The sequence below is a fragment of the Amaranthus tricolor genome, chromosome 9 (assembly GCF_026212465.1).
Source record: "Amaranthus tricolor cultivar Red isolate AtriRed21 chromosome 9, ASM2621246v1, whole genome shotgun sequence".
Lineage (NCBI taxonomy): Eukaryota > Viridiplantae > Streptophyta > Magnoliopsida > Caryophyllales > Amaranthaceae > Amaranthus > Amaranthus tricolor.
In genome coordinates, this window is record NC_080055.1 from 26,437,773 (window position 1) to 26,462,708 (window position 24,936).

General features: G+C 33.7%; 3 protein-coding genes across 3 annotated transcripts; 2 read left to right on the forward strand and 1 right to left on the reverse strand.

Moving 5' to 3' along the window:
• Positions 1-491: 491 nt before the first annotated feature.
• LOC130823616 (tobamovirus multiplication protein 1) lies at positions 492-11,740 on the forward strand. The gene is made up of 13 exons (XM_057688298.1): positions 492-1,063; positions 3,127-3,177; positions 3,783-3,816; positions 4,938-5,024; positions 5,114-5,165; positions 6,876-7,050; positions 7,174-7,269; positions 7,626-7,686; positions 9,785-9,849; positions 9,937-10,011; positions 10,137-10,212; positions 11,006-11,172; positions 11,290-11,740. Exons 1-13 carry the CDS (start codon positions 959-961, stop codon positions 11,311-11,313), a joined length of 1,068 nt encoding a protein of 355 aa, XP_057544281.1. The 5' UTR covers positions 492-958; the 3' UTR covers positions 11,314-11,740.
• Positions 11,741-12,069: 329 nt separating this feature from the next.
• On the reverse strand, positions 12,070-16,336 carry LOC130823617 (mitochondrial ATP-independent inner membrane protease subunit 1b-like). Its single transcript, XM_057688299.1, has 4 exons — positions 16,072-16,336; positions 15,734-15,958; positions 15,534-15,644; positions 12,070-13,111 (listed from the first exon to the last, which is right to left on the reverse strand). The coding sequence occupies exons 1-4, from the start codon at positions 16,180-16,182 to the stop codon at positions 13,079-13,081; spliced, it is 480 nt and encodes a 159-aa protein (XP_057544282.1). The 5' UTR covers positions 16,183-16,336; the 3' UTR covers positions 12,070-13,078.
• A 4,051-nt stretch (positions 16,337-20,387) lies between these two features.
• On the forward strand, positions 20,388-24,585 carry LOC130824180 (LRR receptor-like serine/threonine-protein kinase FLS2). The gene is made up of 2 exons (XM_057689077.1): positions 20,388-23,700; positions 23,992-24,585. The coding sequence occupies exons 1-2, from the start codon at positions 20,535-20,537 to the stop codon at positions 24,339-24,341; spliced, it is 3,516 nt and encodes a 1,171-aa protein (XP_057545060.1). The 5' UTR covers positions 20,388-20,534; the 3' UTR covers positions 24,342-24,585.
• Positions 24,586-24,936: the final 351 nt, after the last annotated feature.

Genomic DNA, 24,936 nt, shown 5'->3' on the forward strand with positions numbered 1-24,936 from the left:
AATTCGCACTCACATGATCAGTAACGACTGCAACTACACCGAAGCTGTTGAAGAATTGAGAAGGCTCTCGGAGATACCGTAATTGATGTTTTTAATTTTTAGTACTCTTGACAAACTTATGTAATTTCCAAAAATTATTGTAAACGTAATTGTGGCGCAATTTAGGACTTAATTATGTAATTTAGGACTTAATTATGTAATTTAGGACTTAATTAAATTATCGATGTAATTGTGGCGCAAAAAAATTTCAAACTTTTGGTGCCAAAAAAAATCAGCTTTTAATTTGGTGGGAATCATTAATTCCTTAATCTTTACAATTAAAAACCCATAATACTACTCTCTCTCCTCTCTTAGAATCCCATTTTGACTTTTCTTAAAATCCGTGAAAAGTCAAATGGGACATCTCACCTGAATAGGAGGGAGTATAAGTTTGAATCAACTTTTCAAGAGAATACTCGACATGGAATCAACTTGAAATGCCATATGGCCCCAGCCCAAAAAGGAGCGCCGGGATCAAATTAGGAATCTTCATCACATTCATGATTCATGAACACTATAAAAAATCTTGAAAATTCCACCAATATTTTAACCCTAATCACCTCTTATTTTACCCCTTTTCAACCCTACATCAATTTCAACCTCTGATTTTGATTGTCATTTTATCTCCATTTCATCCTTTCAGATAGATAAAATTGAGTTTTAGCAAAAAAGCAAATCCAGACATCGGATCTGTTCTGAAAGATACAGATACAGTCAAAAGATATCTTTTTCAATCGTACATTCTCGGTCCCATAAACTAGCCATTTTCATTCGTTTCTCTCTTCAATTCCCCACAAAATGTACTCCTAAAAGATTAATAAGAGTGTAAAAAAAGTGGGTATTTTTTCTGATCGATTTTTGTCTCTTCTTTTGAGTGTTTCTGGTTCAATAGCTTTTTAAGGGAGAGATAAAGAGAAGAATGTTGGAATTGAGGGCCATAACTTGTTTCCCACCTGCAATTTTTGCAGTTTATGCTACCATTGCTTGTGTTGATGCATTTATAGCTGCTTTTGCCTTCTTCCAGGTATCATTTTTGCTTAATTTCTTCTTTTGTTTGATGGGTATTTAGTTTTTTTGTTAGTTCTTTATGTTAATGAGATTAATTGTATTGGGTAGTATTTTGATTTTTGAAATGTGGTTATTTGCTGAATCTAAGGGGAATGAGGGGGTGGGGGAGCGGGGGTGTTTGTGGATGTTTTGATAATTTGTTGATTTCTGAATTTAATTAGTTTGAAATTTTGCAAAGAACATAGAAGTAGGCAAAAGTAGCATTTGGTGACTGATGGAATGATTCATTGCACTAGATGTAAGAAATTGATTCTTAAGGAAACAACATTTAGTTATCTCGATGCCAAGTGGCTCTTGCCTCGACTTGTTTGGGGGTTGTATGTACGCAACCTACCCTTATAAGTCAAGGAGATGACAATACCATAACAGTTACTTTGATGTCAAATTGCTTAATGGCTCCGGCCTAGACGAGTTTGGGGGTTGGATTTATGCAATCTACCCTTATAATAACAAAACGTACTCTTGATTGCAAACATCGTTTGGAACGTAGCAAAAATAAAGTGCAAATGATTTAATGCGTTATTTTACTATAACTCATTATAATCTAGAGAAATGAAATTTTTGGCTACATCGAGTATGAACATGTAGACTATTTTCCATATGGATTGTGATATAGCATTAATTTTTGGCTTTTAATTGAATGGGAAGTGATTGTTACTGATTTGAGATAAGTAAAGGCATTTGTAGAACATAATGGTATTTGGCTAAATTTAGAGCCAGATATGGTCCTATGGAACACCAATCACGTGCCTAAGGAGACATTTTATATAGATTTTGTTTCCCGTTTTCCATCGTGCCTCAAAGTAATGAGAGTGTAGGATGTTTATGGAAACTCTTTAAAAGAATGTTCTGCGGCTTTTAGAAACAAACAATTAGATTGCAAATACCACCTTTAGTCGTTTTAGGTTTTTGTTTTATGAAACAGAAATGGAATTAGCAGCACAACTACGACCCTCCAGCCAGTATTACCATCTTTGTCGTCTGAAACATCTAAATTCCGGCAATATCTAACTACTTCAGAAAATTCCTTTGCATTACCTTATTATTGAATCAGAAATCCCAATTGCCAAAACAAGTTTTTTCAACTTCCGCTATTTCCTCCTTCACATTTCTAATTTTTCGTCCTCCTGCCTCTTTATTAAGATTCTTCCACTTGTCATCATCTTTATTCGTATCTCCACTGTTGGTCACTTGCACCATCGCCCATGTTTTTGCTGTTCGTCTTTGCCAGCAAGACACAATTGATGTTGCAAGACTCCTATATTGAATATTATTTTTATGTTGCTTCCATACTCCTCCATCTCTACGCCATGACCAAAGTGTAATGCACTAATGCCTACTCTCCTAAGAAAATATTTTACCCTCTTGCACATACTTAACTAATTGGCCCTACCATACTGTACTTGTGCTTTTTATTTTTGAATAGAATCATTGCTCTGTAGAGTTCTAGATCTTTATTGTATGTTTGAAATAACCAATTTCAGTTTTTTTTTTTTTTCAAAACTGAAAATGATACAAATGGATCCTAAGAATTTATGAAGGAGTTTTAACTAGTTTGATGTAGTAACTAAAGTTTCAAAACATGTTGAAGTAGCTCCAGCCTCCAGGTCCCTTTAGTATTTTGATACTAGAGATTGATAATCTTTTCCCTATCATTAGAAGTGGTTTGAAGAGGATATGCTTCTAGATAGGTTAGGCAATGGAGATTCAAGGCATTATAAGATACATTTTGATTGTATTCAGGAAGGACTAGATCAATAGAGGTTTATGTAGCATGGGCACGTAAAGGGACCTGGAGAATACTCATTTAGTCTAGAATACTCATTTAGTACAGGTTAATACACTTTAAATATGGCCCCTTTTTAAACGTGGTAGAAGTTTTCAAGGACGTACACTTAAACCTTATTGATTGAGATTATCCTGTAATGATAAATTAGCAATTAGCTGAGTATCTTTTCCTTTCTTTTACGGTGTGATGTGAGAACCTAAATTTTCAACGTGTGTACTTTTCTGCTTCAGTTAATGAGGATTCACTCTAGAAGTGCACAACTTGAGTGGACGCGTCAAAAAGTAAGTGTGACCATGCTCTTTTGTATATTTTGCAATATCATTCTGTTACTTCCAACATGATGTACATGTAGCTTCTGTTTGTTTATATTACAAGCACCTGGTGATTTGCCGTACTATTTTCGTGTTGGTAATTTGAGTCTTCATTCCCGCTAGATGCTTGATGTTGAAACTTTTCATTTATAAAGAGTTATACTATGATTCATGTGCTCCCATGTTCTTGAATGGTATCATCCATTGGTCCTAAATGACTGAATCAAATCTTTGACCTATATACGACATTTGTTTTCTGAAAATGCCGAGTATTTTTACACACATTCTACGGCCAGACAGCTTTTGTATGGAGTTGAATTTGTTTTATCTGTGAACTTTATGACTTAATCAGAACTCAACACTTTTGTGGAACTTATGTGGCACTTCGACAACGAAGAAGACTAGATGGAGAGGTTACACCTTATTTTTACGATAGTTGTGGTGCCATCTTCTGTAGACTTGTAAAAGAGTTAATATTTAAGTGTTAAGGGAGGACATGCATAAACTAGACCTTTTTTTGTATTTATTCTTTAGGCCAATTGGGATGCTATTAATCAGGTGTTATGTACTTGCAGGTCTTTCATCTCATGATTGGCTTATGTAATGCTGGTAAGATGTTTCTAGATATTTTGTGTGATACTTGCTCTTTTCAGTGGTTTTAGTAATAAATTCTAGATTTTGTTTGCTTGTGTGTGTGTAACGATGTGTCTTTATTGTAGTTTAAAGTTGCAATCACGTACTAAGAATCCTTATAACTGTTTGACCTAAACTACATCTTAATGTAATTGAATGCAATATTTAGATAATTAATTTCATTAAAGTTAGTCCAAATTAATTCAATCTACTTTATCCCTCCCTACTTATTATTCTCCTATAACAAGTTATCCAATACCAATCAATAACTAATTATATTGCTGTTTACTTATATTGATCACACTATACTCAATTCTAAGATTATGTCTCGAATCAAAATCAACACTAATTAAAATATAAACAATTGAATAATTATATTAAGTATAAAAACATATGTAAGATTTACTCACGCAAATCGAGAATTGATAATCCAATCAAGCAATAGAATCAGTTCTCCACAAATATCTACATTCTACACAAACTTAAAAGTAATATGGAGGTTGAAAACTAATAAGATCTATAATAATGTAAAAGTATAAGTATGATAATGAGGGTACAGATAACACGAGGCGTATTTAGACGTGACAGAACACTGAAACTTATGAGCTCAAACTTGCTTCTTTGCTTTTATTCAACACTTGTTGATTTCCAAGCTCTGATTTCAAGCTCTAAATAAACTCAACACAACATCGATTTACAACGAATAATCAAATGTCTAAATAACTCCTACAAACTCAGTTGTTTCCGGGTATGTATCAAATAAAAATTTTGAGATCACTGATAAATTACGTTGGAAACTGAAGTAAATGTACGCTCGTAGATTACATATAATCATGCCTATCAATGAATTTTAAAATTTAGAAAATATTAGCTTTTGGGGATAGAAAACTATTTACGCCGGTTTGATGGTAATAAGTTTAAATGTGCTGTTGCGGAATTTTAGTTTTTCTTAGAGCTTCTTTGTGCTTACTTAGTGCACCCTTTTCGTTGTATGGACTTGTGTGTGTTTTATTTTCTTTGTGATGTTTGTTCAGATTTATTCTTTAACTTGATATCTTTTGAAGAACCAAAATTACAAAATTTAGATTTCGTTACAGGTTATGTTTTGTATTTTGTGTTAACTCTCACTGCTACTTGTAATGGATGGTCATGCTGGTCAAGCTCCTGCGGCTTCGTATTCATGGGTAAAATCAACTTACTGGGAGCTTGCTCTGATTGGTTGCTGACTTTGGAGCCTAATGTTATCTAAAGATTTTTGATTTTTTCAATGCAGCCTTACCTAAGATCCTTTTCTTTGCGGCATTTCTTCTACTTCTGTCGTACTGGTATGTTTCAATTCTCATTTGCAGGAATTACCTTATAAAATATTGGCCCTTCCGAAAATATGTCAGCTGTACTGTTGCATTCGTGCAGCTTCAGTTACTGTATTTTGTTTCATAAGTATCTCCTAGACTGCTAGTAGCTATAAATGAACCATGTCCTTACTGATGGAATTCAGAAAAATTAAAGAAAGTGTCTTCTCAATTATATAATTTACATTGTATTTATGGAGTTCATTTATCTACTTCTGCTAAGATATATCATGAGGTTATTGTTTAAATAGTATATTAAATTGGATTTGTTTTCTAAAAGTGTTAAACGTGCTTTCGCTTGAGCATGAGTAAAAGTCCTAGATTTAGGCTTATTTATTACTTGTTCAAGCGCCAATGAACCTTTATTCTCGTTTATAGTTTTGTTTTTCATATCGAATCAAAAATTTCTTTGTGTAACGTTGGGTTTAGGGATCTTTGTTTTGAATGTTAACAATTTGTTTTCACCTTTCAATCGTTAATTTTGTTTTCCTTATATCATTTTGAATTTTTTATTTATGCCTTTTGGCATTTGCATTTATTATTCTTATGCAAATCTGAACTTACAGTCAATTCTAAGCTTAAAGCAAATTCTATTACAAAGTTAAATTATAAAATGTATAAGTAGGTACCTAATACTTGCGCAGCTTTTAATGGCTTGAACTGATGATCGAAGTTTATTTTTAATATATGTTTACTAATAGCCAGAAATCTCTCATGTTACGTTCACTAATCAAGATTCACTTGATGTTTGAATATTCCATTTGACTTTAAACATAAAACTCCTAGACTATAATATGTACACTTATTTCTCCTCCCATTTTTGAAAGGCTGCACAAACTGTTTGGACAGGAGTGCTTGAAAAAGTTCTGTTGCTTAAAAATTCATGCTATTGGTTTGTTTTCATGTGATCTCTAATGCAATTTTCTTTTTATATTATTGCTTATAAAAAATGTCAATTTCCGTACTTGTGTAAGAGTAAGACTTTATAGTTCATACACCCCATCTTCTAAACTCGCTTCGGTAGGACTTAGGAGCCATTTATTCGCATGGGGGCATCGTGATGTTGAAGAATTTTTGCAAGAAGGTTAATCTGTTAAAGCATTAGTGGATAATTTTCATGTTTCTAATGATAAAAGGCTGCTTATTCATGTTACCTTCATTGAACAAAGAGCCATATTAAAATGTTTTAAGATCATCATCTTATAGATGTTTGTACTATGCCTCCCTTTTTTTCTCTCCTTTTCTTGGATTCACTCCCCATAAGGTAGCTGGCCCAATCCAAATAGAGATTAGAGACCTCTTATACTTTGTTTCTAGGCTTTCAGGAGTAAATGTACAGATGATTTTCATCTACTACTTGCAGTTGTTAATACTACAAACAATCTTGCCTTTTATTTTTCTTTCACCCCATTGTTTACTCAAAACGTTGTACTTAAAATATGTCCTGCCTTACCACATTGTAAAGGTTGTTGAGGTCACCTTGACCACAATATAGGCCGTGATAACCACAATACCATCAGCGCAAAAGTTGTTTCACAACCGTTTCGCAACCATGTGGCATCTAACATTTTCTTTATCATTAGAATATGCTGTCATGACTATTTTTCCTGGTTTTGTTTTTTAAGTTCTGCCACAAATTTTCTGTTATTTCATTTTTGCATTTTCTTTTTGATGGATTTATAGGGTGGATCTTTGCCACCAGGCTGATGATGAAGAGGATGAGGGAGACAATACTTCTCTTGAAGCTTTGTTGGATAGGACCAACAGCAAACCACATTTATCAAACATTGCCAGAAATCAACATTGTCTTCCTTTTCGATCAATTCATGTTGGTAACCGCCAACGGGCTGTTATCTTGGTATGTTGTTGACTATCTTACATATTTTTTCTGAAGTATGTTAATTGTTAACCAGAAGACTGTTGAAATTTGGTAAAATTATATGTAGATTCATGATAGATAACTATGTTATTTCTATTCCAGATTACGGTTGCAGTTTTTATTGTAATGATTGCCTTTGCTGTGCTAATTTGGATTGGGATGGGAAAAAATCCGATTGATTCATCAACGGTTGCTCGGGTAAGAACTTCCAACTAATTGTGCTTTTGACTGGTGCACCTTTGGTGGGTGTGTACTCAATTCATTGAATTTTTTAAGGGATTCTAAGGATCTCATTTGCTTTCTTATTGTGTGAAGATTAGCAACATGGGAAAGCTTTAATTTATTCTGTTGCAATACATGCATGTGTAATTCATCGTACCATATTGTTTATTTCTCATATATAGTATGTTGCTATTCTGTAACAAAAATGTCAAGTTCATGATAGGAATTAGGACATGACATATGCTCATTATTTCCAACTCATCAACAATGTTCATTATGCAAAGGCAGAAGTTACGTTGTGGTGGTTAAATGACTTTGGAAACATTGTGCAGGTCTATGTGGATATCTTTGCAGTTGGAATTCTTCTGTTAGGAGGAGCATTGGCAGGTTATGGTAAGACTTTCCGATTGCGTGTTCACAAGTTCTTGCCTGAAAGCTGGAGTTGTGTTGTGCTTCTGTTCTCACTTTTGTATTTGAGTTAGTCTTAGTCTATAAAAAGGATGCTATCTATGTAGAGATTGTCTTAGTCTATAAAAAGGATGCTATCTATGTAGAGATTATGTTTAAATAAAAATAGGGATTCCTTTAAGGAAAAGATGGTTGGGAAATCATGCTTGACACTATCAATGTTACTCTTGCTCATATCTGCTGAGTTATGTTATTTCATGAATAATTTTTAAGATGCGAGTTAAATGAATTTAGACATGTTTAGAATTTGCATTTTAAAAACAGCTTTCTTGCAATAATGTTGACGGTTTTCTGTAAGTGTAACATGTTGCAAATCAGGTTCCTATTTAAATTCTCTGCTTTTGACACTTCCCTCATGCCACTTCTAGGACCTTTACTTTAATTACTTATGAATTTTCCACTTTTGGTTGGGATTCTAAGATTTTGTGGCTTTTCTATACTTGTTTTTTTGCGGGTGTGGGAGGGGAAAGCATCGGTTCTTAGTTAGGTTGAGGCATAAGGAGGAGGTATAGGTGCCCCGTCTGTTGTAAATAGAGTAACTATTTTGTTTTTGGCTGTTAAACTCAAACATTAAAAATCCGCTTGGATTTGTCAGATTGTCGAGTTGCTTTCAGGTTAAAAGTAAACATTTAAATGTATCCTAGTGACAATTGCTCTTGGCCATGGTGCTCTCTGGGCATAAAAAATGGAACGTAGGATGTAGACACGTTTCGTCATCCTGGAACGTCCATTCCAAATTGCCACAAAACGCAAACCAAATTGTTCTAGGTGTCATCAGACCTTTTTTTAAGGTATTCTAGTCTCCATATATGGATTAAAGAAGAAATGAGGGAGGAAATCAAGAGATAAAATCTAGAAAAGTAAAAAATTCCACTTAAAAAAAATTTTGAAGCAAAAAAATAATCATTTTCTTTTGTTATTAATATATCTTTATAAAAACTGTATCTCGTACCCAATTATACAGAGGAAATTTAGGTTGCATATCTCGAATTCATTGTCATTCCGGGTAACTTCGGGATTTTGCTACTTTAGTGGGGTTTGGTTATAGATCTTGCCTTAGGTTACTTGGCATGCTTCAGATTTTTTTTTTCTTTTTCCTAAAGTCATTGAAGTTTCCCGGTTTATATGTACAAGTTCGTTGCAAATACACAATGGAGTATATATTATGTGGTGCTATTATTTGGATGGATTTGGCTTGTCATTTTGGGAAGTCACGGTTCGTGAGTCACCTTGCCATGCAAAGGTTGTTGGATAGGATTACTTATATCTTGTAGGCTTAGGCTTGTAGGAGCCTACTCGATTGGGATATACAAAGGAACTTGATTGATTGGTTTTCAAAATTTACCTTTTAACTTCTATCAATAAGCTATCAGTTACTTAGTTTGTCCCATAATGTTCACCACACATAGTTTTGGCACAAACATGAAGTCAAAGATTGTGTTGGGATTTGGAAACAGGAAAAGGTTGGTGTAATGGAGAGAAAAGAGTTAAAGAATTACTTGGCTAAAAAAAGTTTGATAATTTGAATTATAGGAGCAAAATATTAACAATCATTTTAAGTATTAAGAATCTTACCACCTAAAGGTGGGATTTTTGGATCAAAGATTTCCTTATTAAAATGGGATATCTAGCCTATCTTCTCGTATCTATCCCATAGTTGAGAAATTGAAAGCTAAAGGATTTATGACTTTCCGTTGTCCTAATAGTATTGATTTCTCTTCCTTTTGTCCTAATAGTATTTATGACTAGGATTTTTTTTTTCCTGACTCCTTGGTTTTCCATGTTCTTTTTTTTTCTTTTAATAAATATTGTGTGACATGGTATTAAACTTTCTTTGCTATAAATATGTAAATGATTTTCGTGATGCAATGTCGTCGGAAAACTGTACACAATAGTCTCTTTTGCCAAATGCTGTAATTTTTGACTCTTGAGAGCTGCTATTTTAGTTTTCGATGTATTTCTATCCTCTCCATTTATGTAATCTCTGTTCAATTTCTGTTCTGAGTACCATTTTCACGCTCAGGGCTCCTAATATATTTGAAGATGAGCAAAGTAAGATCGGAGGGAGCTTCATCCGAGATGTGGAAGGTATCTCTTTGTTTAAATTTCCTTTGGATAAGAACTAAATGCTGTTTCTTTTGGAAAAGTCATCTGATTTTACCATCTTCATTTTAGGTCACCGGACTTGCCGTTGTTTCTCTTGTATGTTTCACAACAAGTGCTCTAGTAGCTCTTCTTACAAATATCCCAGTATGGTATCTTTTGACGTGTTTATTTATCTTAGATTATTTTCATTCTCCTTCAGTCCAATAAGCTATATTCCTGGATTTTTGTTGGATATTGTCCTTATTAGTTCTGAAATGTTGTTACCGCAGGTTCTTTACCGCTGGCGTCAAGAGCACATTAGTGGTTTGAGCACTAGTGTCTTATTGATACTTTACTATTTTATAGGTACTTTCTGTTTTGCGCTTCTGATTAATAATAAAGTTGCATATGATGTTTGCAATCAAGGGTCAATCTAAAATAATCTTTATTATTACAAGTTTAAGGTTGTGTACATCTAAATCCCCAAACCGCACCTAAGCAGAAGCCACTTGGCATCGGGGTCATGCGGTTATTTTGATGTTTTGCTAAACTATGTTTAATAAATCATTGAGCTAGTTGGGTGCTATGTTACTTGGACTCGGGTACTGATGTTGGACACTGGTACATGTCCAAGTGTCGGATGCGTTTAAATATTCAATTTTACGCCTAAAATGAAGTGTCTAAGTGCCATATCAATATCCAAGCATCAAGGATCGGGCACAGTGCGTGAAGCAAATGAAGAATCCGAGTAACGTAGGTTGGGTGTATCTGCCTGATATCTTGACGTACATTTGCATAAAGGTTAATGGCTAATTATGGTTGCTTCTGATCTTGCGAAATTCTATCATTCTATGTCCATAATTTGGCTATTCCTTGTCAAGGGAGAACTTATGATATCAGCTTAAGTTGAGCATCCTAGGAACAGTTTCTTCTATTTTTATGTTTGGACACTATGATCAAAGTACACAATTATACAACAGCAGATTTGACTGCCATAGATGACTACTTTTTCACTTACGTAATCGAATTTTCGTCTATGTAATGTAATGACATCTTGAATTCTTCCGTCAATTTGTATATCTATATGATGCCCTATTGAGTAAGGAACGAAATACACTTCACGACATGTGCTTGATTTTTGATAACAATTTTCATGCAGGTTCATCTACACCTGCAGCTTTTGTATTGTGGGTCATGAGAGAATTGCCGCCTTCGAGGGTGGCCAGTAGAGTCGAAGAATCAACAATAGTGACCTTTATTAGTGATGGATCGACAAGACCCAACAATCCTCAGCGTTGGACTGCTGTAACCAGCTTGCATAATCAGGTTTGCATGTAGTTGCACATTTTGATGGGCCTATAATGTCCTTTTCCTCTAGCTTCAAAGTTCAATTTTTTCGTAACATAAATGAATGCCGAATAACTTGCACTTCCGCTGCCTCAGTGTTCAAAAGCAAGCCCTATTTAGTGTAAATCAAAGCTGGAAGCAAGTCCGAGTTAAATGTTTTGAGCAGAGTTTTGCACATCGTTTCGAGAAGTTGATCAATGTGGGACCTTGATTTTTGAAAGAAGCTGGTTTGTTGTATCATGCATTACACCAGTCGATAACATCAATGATTCAGTTGATTTACTTTGATTATCTGTACATAGAAATCGTGCTCCTTCCCGTATTTCGAAAGTGAAAAATGGATTGGAGGGGGCTGAAATAGGAGGAACTTGTTACTGACGTAGAAATTTGCGAAATTTTGTAGTTCGACTCAGGTGGATTATGTGTTGAAATGAAGATGGGCAAAGTTAATAACAACTGTATAATTATATCTCAATATGCTGATAACAGCTGGAGTGCCAACTTTAGTTAAATGATCAAAATGAAATGTTAGAAATTTGTTTGATGATTCTTTAAGCCCTTTTGACTTGTGTGAGAAATCCATTTCAAACAAGGGGATGTTTGGTTGAATAGCTATGTATGGAAACAAGAAAGGGGAAGAAAAGGGAAGTAACTCAAAACCCTTTCAATTTCCAATTGTTAGGTTAATGTTTGAGTAGAGGAAGGGAAGCCATATGTTAATTAAGTGTTTGGTGGTGTACAACTAAAAATCATAGGTTAGCCTACTGGTCAAAGGTGATCTCTTTCTCTCTTATTTTAAGAGTTTGATTCCTTTTTGTACTAGAGTGTCTCAACCCTACCAAAAGTTTGATGTAAAACTTGGCAAGATATTAAAAAGGAAAGTGAGTTTACATTTCAAAAATTGTAAACATGATTGTTAGTTGCGACTCTCCTCAACCAAATGTCATTTCTTCCAATTCTCATACCAAACAAATAATAATAATAATAATAATAATAATAATAATAATAATAATAATAATAAATACATAATCTTACCGTGTATTGACATTTGAAATGGATGCACGCTTGATGAAAAATTGAATATTTTTCAAATAGAATAGAATGATGCCCATTCAATAGATAAAATTAATGTTCATATAAGACAACCATCCAATCTGTACAAAAGAAATAAGAACTCCGAGTTTGGTTTGATTTACATGATTATTGAATACGATATTATATTTGCCTTTTAAAATACTTGCATCTAATAGTGATATGTTGTGTGGAAAACTATCATTGCTCAATAACAAGGCTTTTTGCCATAGAAATATTTATAAATAAAACCACCAATCATTTCCGATCCTAGTAACAAAACCTTGAATCAAACAATGACCTAGGGTAAGATGGAAAGATAAGCACTAGTAATGCTCAAATGAGCATGGAAATTAGAAGCTATTTAACTAAAAAATATATAATACAATATTGTAAAAACAAAAGTTGAAAATGTGAAGTCATTTTGGTAGCAAAGTGTTCATCAAGTCAAAATCCAGCGAAGGCATTTCGGCACATCTGAGGCACCATGTAATTGAAACGGGAAGGGGAAGGGAGGAGCATCTACGAAGATATAAGCTTATCGTTCTATAGGTGGCCTCGCTTGAACACAAACATAATTAGTTGAAACCATAACAATCTCCATATCCAGCCACGAAAATCATCCAGCTTGTTTCAATAAAAGACCCTATGCTCAAGAACATTTGTTTAAACCGTCAAACTGGGTCTGCTTTCATACTTCAAGGAATTGCAAGATAAGTTATAAACAGAAATCTCAGCTCAACAACCTGCAAGTCTTGGATGTCAAAACATTATGCAATGAATTATGCATGCCTTTTTGCTGGCTGAGGAACTATCATAACCGTCCAAAATGTTTAACAGGCCAAATCTACAAAAACCGAAAGTCTATATTAGATCCAGATCATTACCCAAACTCTTCAAGAGCAAAAAAAAAAATGAATAAAACAAAAAACTACAATACACCCTTTAAATTATAAATGGAACATGGAACATGAAACATTATCATAATAAGTATACATAATTAGAACTGAAACACACAGGACACAGCACAATCACATATCACAATCTACTATACATACATAAAACTGTATTGATTGAGTGCCCATAAATCATCACAAACGTGACCGAAACCCATTTAGATTTTTTGCCACAAATACTTGAGTAAGGGTCAGTACAAGAAAATATTCCTTATCTATGAAGTACCAGAGAAGTCCTTGTACCTCCACGTTCCAACATGATGGGAGAAAAGAAATCAGGTTAAGAAAATGAGACTAGTTAAGAGAGTAATTACTATGTTAGACGTGGATCCAAGCTAGTTACATTAAGACTGGAGAAGCATTTGGCTATTTTTGACCAATATCAATAACTGTCACCACAATACAAGTTTAATCAATAATAGAAAGCAACAATTCTCATTCCTCCAATATGTGCGGTTAAAAGACCTCCAATTGATTCATTATCATTAGATTTTGTGGTCAAATAGCAATTTTAGAAAGAGTCATCTTTAGAACCTTATCAAAAAGGGTTGTACAATGATGCGGTATTAGGAGTGATGAGATTATTGTAATGCCTAAATATCAGTCGAAAGCATGAGATATACCTTAATATGGCCCAAAACGTGGTTTTTTTACACCTTTATCATGTAGGAAATATTAGTTCATTTTTTATGAAAACCTTTATAGTGCGACTGATACGATGCGACCTTGTTTTTGCACCATGCTCTAGATGCAACCATTTTTATCAACTTTTGGGATCCTTGCATCATCATCCGAACAAAAGGAAAAAAGAAAAAAATGACAGCAAATGAAGGCCCAAAAACCTAGAAATAAGCAAAGCCTACCCAGTAGGATATACCATAGGTCTTGTCTAGAATTCACTTAGTAAGCATATCGATATTCTTAAGCAAACCATAAAGGCTTGCTATGTCTCACCTTCTAAGCTTTAGCAAGAAAAATGGGGGAAATAATGATTCAAAATGTGAAGAAAAAATGTATCATTTAAATCCAGTCCACTGTCCTTATTTCTTCGGTTTGATGAGACAAAAAAAATGATTCATGGATTTCTACCAGTGACTAATATTAGCTACACAAGGTTATTGTTACATGTAAGAAAAACTTGTTCGCATATTAGTTATAAATCTGTGACCTAAGCATTATATTTCAGTTAAAATCACACAGCAGACTGTAGCCTGTATGAGAAACATGTACTAGAAATCTAGATTTATTTGAAGGAGGAACAAGCATTATATTTGACCTAAACATTATATTTCAGTCCACAATCACATATCAGTGAACAAGCAGAAAAACAATGCAACCATATCACCTCAGAGGCACTCAACTATTGAAAGATGATAATGCCCAAACACACACACACACACTCTTTCTCCTAATTCTAGATGCTTAGTATTGTCAAATTTTACAATAAACATGTCAAAAAATGCAAACACAGTAAATGGTTAGGTAAAAAATTTCTACAATCATTACCTTCCTCTATGCTATAAAACCCACCTTGGTAGAAAAAAATGAAGCTATTTTGTGTGGACGCTAAGTCTCAAAGTAAGCAGTAACACATAGAAAGCTTGAGTGTAATATCTTAACAGTAAAGAAGTTGATAAACACAAAGGAGTATTATTTAAGTAGCTTTGTACTAAATTGGTGAAGAACATTTTTACTTATCCAAGCGTGTCTGTGAAGTTTTGCTAAAATATTATAGATTACTTTTTTTGTATATACTTCCACTAAAATCCCACAATACTCTCCAACAAACTGCAAATAATTAAAAATGCCCAAAACAACTACCATGTTCAAAACAAAATCTTGAATCCATTACATCAAATTCTTGGACAATGACCCATTTGCTAATACTTTGAAAAGCAAGGTGATGCACTATTCATTGACTTTCAACTATAATGAACTAAATCAGATTGTCTACAGTGTACACATCTTATTTATATCATAGATATTAATACCTTTCCTTTAAGCCATTCATAAACCTCTATCTATACTCACCAGTCACTACTCTACCATTTTTTCAGGTCCAAATCAAATTTTTTATCATCCCAATTTAAGTAGCTCACTCCTTGGCGAGATTTAAAGTGTTACATGTATGCAACCTTATCTTTTTAATGATAATAACGAGTTTGTTTCCAATTTATCAAGTTCAAATAAATATGTAAATTGTAATATGTTCAATAATAGCACAAAGTAACAAACATTATAAGGCTAAATGCAAAAAATTAAAAAACAATTGAATCATAATATATAGAAATTAAGAGCACTGCATTGACTTACTCTCCAAAATACTTTTCCATAAATAAGACCATAAGGAACAGGGCCAAAGTCTCTTGAATCTCTTGATGCATATATGTTATCTCCTTGCACCCATACATGCCCCTTTGGCACCTATGTAATTAGACAAATAATTAAATTCACATACATTAATTAGAGAAGAAATAAAATTCACAAACAATTTTAAAAAAATGAGAGCATACCACAACAGTTTTGCATTTGTCACTATTTTTAGGATCAACAAGAAACGTAACACTATCATCTTCCTTAGCAATTAATCGCTTTGTTACAAGTTTTCTAGGGTTTTCCGGCGAGCATACAATAACAACATCCCCTGGAATAACTTTACGAAATCGAGGAGAAATTCGATCGATTAAGAGTGCATCGCCTTCGATATTTAAGGTAGGAAGCATGCTAGGACCAGTTGCCTGCAAAATTATAGATTAGAATGATTCGTCATTAATACATTGAATAAACGCTATTGATGAATTACAAGTTTCAATTGAATGTGCATTGAAAAGAGATAGAGAAAAGGGAGTACATAAGAAACATCAAGAAGATATGTACGAGTGACGTGAAGGACGCAGAAGAACTTTACTATCGCCATAGATGTATTGGAAGCTTCTTTGACAAAGCTTAGCCATTGTACCATTTTGTTTCCCCTTCGATGGAGCTAAACGCAGCTTGAGTAGGACGAAGCGGATTCGTAATGTGTTTGCGATCCAATTGAAACCCGACTAAACTTCACCCTATTGATTTTATTGCCACCTCTTGTATATTGAATTTTTAAAATTGACCCTGATTACTTTTCAAACCTTCAATCTCTAACATCTCTCTAAAAATTCTCTCCGAACACTCATTAAACTAAAACAAGCTAAAACTAAAAATCGAATTACAATGGCCAACTAAAATGAGCATCAATATGATTGCGGAATCAATATGATTGTGTTAAAATTTGATACATGTTCACTCTTTTGGCTATAACTTTAAATAAAAAAATTATATAATTGCAATGTTTGAGGCAATAGAACCTAGACTTCAAGATCTTTCCAATGATATATTATATGCCTAATTCCGATAACCGAGCGAGAAATGACGATCGTTTAAAGTTTGTTTGTATTGAAATTTGATACATGTTCAATATTTTGCGCATAACTTTTTATAGAAAAATCTTATTAATGCAAGGCTTACGGAATTAGAAACTAGACTTCAAGAGCTTTCCAATGACATATTATATGCCCAATTCTGACAATCGAGCGAGAAATGAGGACTGTTTAAAGTTTCAATGATTTTTAATATTCAGTCGCGTGCGACTGGACCATGGTATAGTACCATAAAACGCGCGATCGGACCGCGGTATGGTCGCGTAAAATGCGCGACTCCACCGCGGTCCGGTCGTGCGTTTTACCGTGGTCCAGTCGCGCGCGACTGAACATTAGAAATCACTGCAAACTTCAAACAGTTGTTATTTCTGGCTCGATTGTCAGAATTGGGCATATAATATGTCGTTGGAAAGCTCTTAAAGTCTAGTTTCTAATTCCGCAAACCTTGTATTTATATGATTTTTCTATAAAACGTTATTGCCAAAAGATTGAACATGTATCAAATTTCAGCACAAAAAAACTTTAAATGATCGTCATTTTTCGCTCGGTTATCAGTGTTCGGCATATAATATATCATTGAAAAGATCTTGAAGTATAGATTCTAATGCCACAAATATTGCAGTAATGTGATTTTCCTATCAAAAGTTTCGGCCAAAAGAGTGATTATGTATCAAATTTCAACACAAAACGTATGATTAGGTTTGTTTTCCGATTTAAAAAAATTATTTTCTTTTTAAAATTAATATTTTTTATTTTAATTTAATTATTATTAATAAATTTTGTTTAGTAATAATAATGGTTGATTTTATAATTAAAAATAGATTTAAGGGTATTTTACTAATTTTATTAAAAAAAGAGGTGACAATATAATGAAAAGGGTGGCGAAGTTTAAGGATTGAGTTTCTAAATTTAGTAAGTTTTTGGATTTTACGTCAATATTTCAAAATTATTATTTAATTTTGTATTTTATAATTATGACTTGAGTTTTTTAAGTTGAAAATAATAAAATAAAACTAAATTCATGTAAAAAAAAAATATATAGTTATACATTGAAATATATTGAATTCAGGTAATGCTCATTTCACTTAAAAAAAATTATAAAAAGTTATTTTAATAAAAAAATATTATTAACTATGATGCATTTTGATATTTTATTTGGATAAAAAATTAGAAATTGATGAAAAGAAAAGATAAGAATAGAAGGGAATAGAAGGATCGAAATGATATGAAAGTTTCTATTGAGAGTGACTCATAATGACCTCGAGATTGAAAGCTTAAGGTGGCGCATGAACTACAAAAAAAGGTGAACAATGTGTGTGTGAAGCATGGGTTGGAGTAGAGCAAGTAACTTTTTGCAGCCACTAGGGCACTCGGTTTAGCATAGGGTCGGGTCACTCCCTGTTTTTTGTGTGCAAGGTTATATTTTTTCCATAAAAGTGTATGCTCGAACGAACATTACTCGTTCGGATGAAATCCCTCTCATTTTTTTGTATATAGCCTTAAGTTTGTTACTCTTTAGTCTTTAATAAATACGAGCCTTTGCTGAGTTTTCTCTAGGAACTGAGGGCCTCATAACGAGGAGATTTGAGAGTTACAAATGAACGGAATGAGTGAGTTAAACTCTAGTGATTCTTGAGATTTTATGGTGGGAGTAGTGAGGGATTTTCACTTGTATTATCTTGTACTCAAGTATCTCAATACAATTGTCTTTCCCTTGTTTTAAATAAATTTTATTGTCTATGAACAAATTATTCATAAGTTTTATAGTAGATAATCAACTGGGCCGGTTATACTTTGAGCAAACGCTCTTTAAAATTTAAATTATTTATAGTTAATTAAAAGTTAAAATTATTATAGAAAAATCAGATGTACTATTTACATGTATGCTCATTATTTTATTTTAATTAATAAATAAATAAAATAAAGTATAACAAATTACTCCTATGAGCTAATATTACATGACTACATGTGTAATGACTAATGAGTTAGACACCCGTGAATCATGAATACGAAATAGGCCAAATAAGGAATCAAACTAGTCTTCATGTACTTTTATAGAGTGTGATAATCTTATCATAATAATTTTATGATGTGAATTAATAATAATAGGGAAATTAATTATGGTAACTTTAATTTACAAATTTCTTTTAATTCATATGGTAATCCTTTAATTACAAGTAGGATGCAATGCAACCATAATAACAAACAACCTTAGAATTTATGTTAATTTTTTCTAATTTTATTATATTATTTGCTTATTTTAATATAGTTTTTTATTATTATATTAGTCGTTGATTTTGTCATGTTTAAATTTATCTCAAATTTTCCTTAGGAATTGTTCTACTTAATAAGGAGGATTGGGGTTTTGTTAGAGGGGTATAACTAATTTAAAAATATATCTATGTCATAATGTTTTAAGACATATAAGTTCACGTTTATCTTAATTTGAAAGTAAAGGGTTACTACGAGAATTTTTTAATAATGTTGTCCCCCATAAAAAAAATTAAAATTGAAATAAGAGGGTTACAACAAGATATTTCTATTTAAAATAAAATATTTTCTTTAATAAAACTTTGTAAAAGATGTTCTCACTTATTTTGACATCTATCAGCAAATTTTGTATGAGACTGTTCCACCATAAAATAAGTATATATAGTGTTCACTTTTAGGCCATAAGTGATACTCTAAAACTATAATTTAAATTGGTTAGCTTAGTAGATATAGTCTCACCGTAAGATCGTCTAATTTGAAAATTTGTGAATATCTTATTGATACTTTTCTATGGTTAACGGCTATGCCAATGATAATGATAAAGATTATTTAGAAAAATAAGATTAATTACATATTTTTTCACTTTATTTTATACAAATTTCTGTTTAATTCTTATATTATTTTGAATACATACAAAAATCATTCACATGATACTTTTGTATCTAAAATAATACTATTAGTCTATTACAAATAAATATTATAGAAAACTTATTTTTATTGACAACCAATCTATACTAAATTACTAACTATTTTACTGCATACAATTGTATTTTTTTTTTTTTTTTGCAAACTACTACATACAATTAAAATAACGTAATTTAAGGAAAATAATAATAGTAATAATAATAATAATAATAATAATAATAATAAATAAATAAATAAATAAATAAATAAAAGAAAAAAAAATGATTGTTAGGTTGTATCTTGTATGAAACAAAACAAAATTGTTGCTAGTGGACGTTTCAAATTTAGTAGGCAACTTGTCATTTGGTTAATTGAATTTATTTGATGTTGAGTGTGAACTCTGAGTGGCCTTACGTATAATGCGAATTTGAAACAATTAACTTTATCAACTCGAGGGTTTTATCAGTCGCAGTCTCTTTTAATAAGGATATAGTTAATCATAATTTCTAATCTTTTATAGATCCTAATCAAAATCTCTATAAGCAAAATATACCGAAAAATAAAATATGATGATGATAATAATAATGATAATAATAATAATAATAATAATAATAATAATAATAATATTTTGTATGTTCTGCCTTTTGAATTTCAATTTTCTTTTACAGGTTTTTTTTTAGGAGATCTCATATACCGGGCGATACTCGAGTAGAAAGGTTCTCTTCAATCGTAACCTCCTCGTGATAAGGGTATTGATCTGTCTTCTTTTCCATCTTCCCCAGACTCTGCCTTAGGCGGAATTGAGATGATGATGATGAGATGACTTGAGTTGACCCATGGTCCCACAATTTTTAGTTATTCTGTTCATACTTCAAGCACTAAAACAAGGTTCATCAACAAACTTTTTGAATTTAGTTTCATATACATCACACAATGACTACTTGTATTAATCGATGAGTTAAACATATTCAATTTAACCCTCAAAAATCTCACAAAATACACAATAATGACACCAAAAAATCCATTTTTCATCCTTACTTATGCTATACTTTTACAAGTTTTACCTCTTACAAAATCCACCTCCAATGCATCAGCAAAAACTGTCCTGCAAGACCAAATAGATGCACTTACCGCCTTCAAAAACTCGATCACACACGACCCTCTCGGTTCATTATCCGACTGGATTCCAACCATTCACCATTGCAACTGGACTGGTGTATCTTGTGACACTATTACGAACAATGTAATCTCGATATCTCTTATCGAAACACAGCTCGAAGGCACACTCTCGAGTTTTCTTGGCAACCTGTCAGAACTTCAGGTTCTTGATTTAACCTCTAATTCATTTTATGGTCTAATTCCTAATGAACTTACAAAATGTTCTAAACTTTTAGAACTTACCCTTTATAATAATACTCTTTTGGGTACTATCCCATATGAAATTGGGTTACTTTATAACTTACAATCATTAGATTTGGGCAATAATATGTTGAATGGAAGTATTCCTGACAGTATAACAAACTGTACTTTTTTGAGTGCACTAGGGTTAAACAGCAATGATTTTAGTGGTGAAATCCCATCAAACATAGGAAATTTAGCTTTGCTTGAAGTTTTCTTAGGTTATACCAATAGATTTGAAGGGTATATACCTAAATCTATAGGGAGACTAACCCAAATGAGGGTTTTAGATTTCAGTCAAAACCGGTTATCAGGTCGGATTCCTGCAGGAATAGGGAATATGAAAAGCTTGACTACACTTCAGTTGTTCGAAAATTCGCTTTTCGGAGATATCCCATCTGAAATAGGACTGTGCGAGAATCTTACCATTCTTAACATGTATAGCAATCACTTTAAGGGTAGTATTCCAAATGAGATAGGAAGTTTAGTGAACTTGAAAGTGTTGATGTTGTATAAGAACAAGTTGAGTTCCACACTTCCCGAATCCTTGTTCAAATGTAAATCATTAACCCATTTGGAGATTTCGATGAACGAGTTAAATGGAACAATCCCTTTTGAAATCAGATCATTAATTTCCCTAGAGAAGTTGATGTTGCATGCTAACAATTTCACCGGTTCTATTCCATCTTCTTTAACCGACCTAAAACACCTGACTTATTTCTCAGCAAGTTTCAATTTCCTAACGGGGGAAATACCTTTTGATATCGGAAAGCTTTACAACTTGAAGAATCTTACCTTAAACCATAACAAAATTACGGGCTTACTTCCTTCGAGTATAACTAATTGTACACAACTTCTTGCTGTTAGCCTCAGTTTTAACAAGTTAACTGGCACGCTGCCACGAGGTTTAGGGAAGTTATCGGATATGACATTTTTTTCGGTAGGAAATAATTCAATGTTTGGTAGTGTTCCGGATGATGTCTTTAATTGCTCAAATCTTGAAACGCTAGATTTAGGCGTAAACAACTTCAGTGGAACATTGAACCCGAGTATTGGTAGGATGAGTAGTCTGAGGTTGTTGCATCTACACGCAAACTCGTTTACCGGGCAAATTCCACCTGAAATCGGTAACCTTAGCAACTTGTTTAGCATTCAGCTAGACAATAACAGGTTATCGGGTAAAGTTCCACGCGAACTTTCCAAGCTTTCGCTTCTGGAAGATCTCGCCTTGCATGATAATGCACTACAAGGCGAGATTCCAGAAGAGATATTTCGGTTGAAAAAGCTTATGATTCTCGAGTTACATAACAATTTGTTAAGTGGGTTAGTTCCACATTCTGTCTCCAAACTCGAGCTTCTTTCGACCTTAAACCTGGGGGGCAACAAATTTCATGGGCATATTCCATCAGGTATGGCTAAACTTTACCGTCTGACAATGTTAGACCTCTCGGACAATAACCTCAGTGGGCCGGTTCCAGGGAAAGTTCTTGCAGGATTAAGGAATTTGCAAACTTATCTCGACTTATCACACAATGCTCTGTCCGAAACCATTCCTCAAGAGATTGGTATGTTGGAGATGGTCGAGTCCATCAATCTGTCGAATAATCAGTTCTCAGGACCAATCCCAGCAACACTTAAAGGGTGCAAAAACCTGTTCAACCTTGATTTATCAGCAAATCAGCTTTCGGGTTTTCTTCGAGAAGACTCATTCGATGAAATAAATACTTTAACAAGCATAAACTTATCAGGAAACCATCTAAATGGTCGAATTCCATCGAGTTTAGCTAAACTGATTCATTTGAATTCACTTGATCTTTCTCGTAACCAATTTGATGGCGAGATCCCAGCAAAACTCGGTGATCTTTCAAATCTGAATTCATTGAATCTATCCTACAATCAGCTTGAAGGTGCTATTCCTCAATATGGCACACTCCCAAATTTTCCTGAATCAAGTTTTCGAGGAAACAAAGGGCTCTGTGGAGCCAAATTTCTCGGTTCTTGTAGCAAAACGAGTTTCACTAGCTTCTTTCACATGAAAGCGATGATGATTCTTATACCCTTGTTGTGTGCATCGGTTTTATTACTTATTGTGCTTGTGATCTTATTCTATAAGCACAAGCAGCACAATCAGAGCAAAAGACTCGAGCAAGTCGAGACACCTGAGGTCAATGATGCTGGATGTTCGACATTAAAGAGATTTGATTCCACCGAGATAGAAGTTGCTACCGATTATTTCAATGAAAGTTATGTTCTTGGTAAAAGTAACTTGAGCACTGTCTATAAAGGAAGATTAGAAGATGGACAAATCGTAGCCATAAAGACGCTGAATTTACTACAGTTTCCTGCAGAATCCGACAAGTGTTTCTATAGAGAAGCCCAAATCTTGAGTCGGATTAGACACAAAAACTTGGTTAAGGTCATCGGGTATGCTTGGGAGAGCGGAAAGTTGAAGGCATTGATATTACAATACATGGAGAGCGGGAATTTGGAACATATTATTCATGAATCTTCGGCAGATTGTGGAAGATGGACATTGTCGAAGAGAATTGAACTCTGTGTCTTGGTAGCGGAAGGATTAGCTTATTTGCATACAGGTTTCGACTTTCCCATTATACATTGTGATTTGAAGCCTTCGAATATTCTGTTAGATCGAGACTGGGAAGCCCATGTTAGCGATTTTGGAAATGCTCGAATGATGGGTGTTCATCTGCCCGGTGGTCACAGCAGTACGACAGTGTCAGCGTTTACAGGCACCATTGGTTACATGGCACCAGGTAACTCATGTGCAGTTGTGCACCAGTTCTTATCATTAAGTAATCATTGTGACACTTTCAACAGGAGTGAATCCAGAAAAAAATTATTACCTAGGCCAATATTTTATGACCTCTCATTGGCATGGTGTAATTAGCTGGAAATGCCTTTGTCAAAACGCATAGAAAGTCATGGGTTCGAACAATGAACATGAGTTTAACATACTACTTTATTTTTCATGACCCGGGCCATGGCCCATGCCAGCCCGGGTCTAGATACGCCCTTGTCAATATAATAATCATTTTTTGTCTCAGAGTTCGCGTACATGAGGAGTCTTACTACGAAAGTAGATATATTCAGCTTCGGGGTGGTGATCATGGAGTTGTTCACAAAGAAAAGGCCAACAGGAGTTGCGAAAGAGGGACAAGTAGCCTTGACGTTGAGCCATATTGTCGAAAGGAGCATAGCCGAGGACAAGGCACTTGATGTTGTGGATCCTGCGCTTGCTTCAACTCTTACGACAAATGAAGAAGAGGTCGTGGTACAGATTCTGAAACTCGCCTTGTCCTGCGCCTCTGAAGCTCCTGAAAACCGACCTGAGATTAACTTTGTAGTGTCATATCTCATGAAACTACAAAATTTGTGTAATGTATCAGAGAAGTAGACTCCATCATAAAACTGAAAACTCATTCCTACTTCAAGGCCCTGAAGATAGTAACATTCCTACAAGGATTCCAGTTATGTAAATGATTATTGAACATTATGTGTGATCATAACCATGGGTGCAGCAAAAACTAACAAATAATATTATGACGTTGTGTGTTTTTCATTTTGAAGGCCCGTATTGTTTGTATTAAAACATTTTACCACCTCCTTTATCTTAAAATATTCGAGCATATTATGTATAATTCAACATTTGTGGCATTAATTTTTAGGGGCCTTATGTGGTCGAGTATTTGCACATGTCTATGACCTCCCATGATAGAGTATTTGGTCATGAGTGTCTTGATTTTATTCCTTAGTAATTTTGTGACCAAGTTCGACCTCAAATGGTTACCAATGCATAAGAAAAAACATAGTCAAGATGGGACAAGGTTGAAGTAATTTCTTTCCAAATTTTCTAATGGATACTTTTTGAAAACTTCAAACTTTTAGCAAGAGCATGATGGCTGATGAGCTATTTGCCTATTTCTGTTACAACAATAGTATAGTAATTGCTTGAAGGACAGAATGTGAGAATACTCAGGTCCAAGTCTAAG

Bases quoted from the DNA above. Each gene is read 5' to 3' on its own strand.
- LOC130823616 (XM_057688298.1), top strand. From the start codon at position 959: ATGTTGGAATTGAGGGCCATAACTTGTTTCCCACCTGCAATTTTTGCA. The intron at 3,178-3,782 runs GTAAGTGTGACC...ATGTACTTGCAG, and splicing joins TTGAGTGGACGCGTCAAAAA to GTCTTTCATCTCATGATTGG. The intron at 9,850-9,936 runs GTATCTCTTTGT...TCTTCATTTTAG, and splicing joins CTTCATCCGAGATGTGGAAG to GTCACCGGACTTGCCGTTGT.
- LOC130823617 (XM_057688299.1), bottom strand. From the start codon at position 16,182: ATGGTACAATGGCTAAGCTTTGTCAAAGAAGCTTCCAATACATCTATG. The intron at 15,959-16,071 runs GTACTCCCTTTT...ATAATTTTGCAG, and splicing joins ATCTTCTTGATGTTTCTTAT to GCAACTGGTCCTAGCATGCT. The intron at 15,645-15,733 runs GTATGCTCTCAT...CTAATTACATAG, and splicing joins ACAAATGCAAAACTGTTGTG to GTGCCAAAGGGGCATGTATG.
- LOC130824180 (XM_057689077.1), top strand. From the start codon at position 20,535: ATGACACCAAAAAATCCATTTTTCATCCTTACTTATGCTATACTTTTA. The intron at 23,701-23,991 runs GTAACTCATGTG...TTTTTGTCTCAG, and splicing joins CATTGGTTACATGGCACCAG to AGTTCGCGTACATGAGGAGT.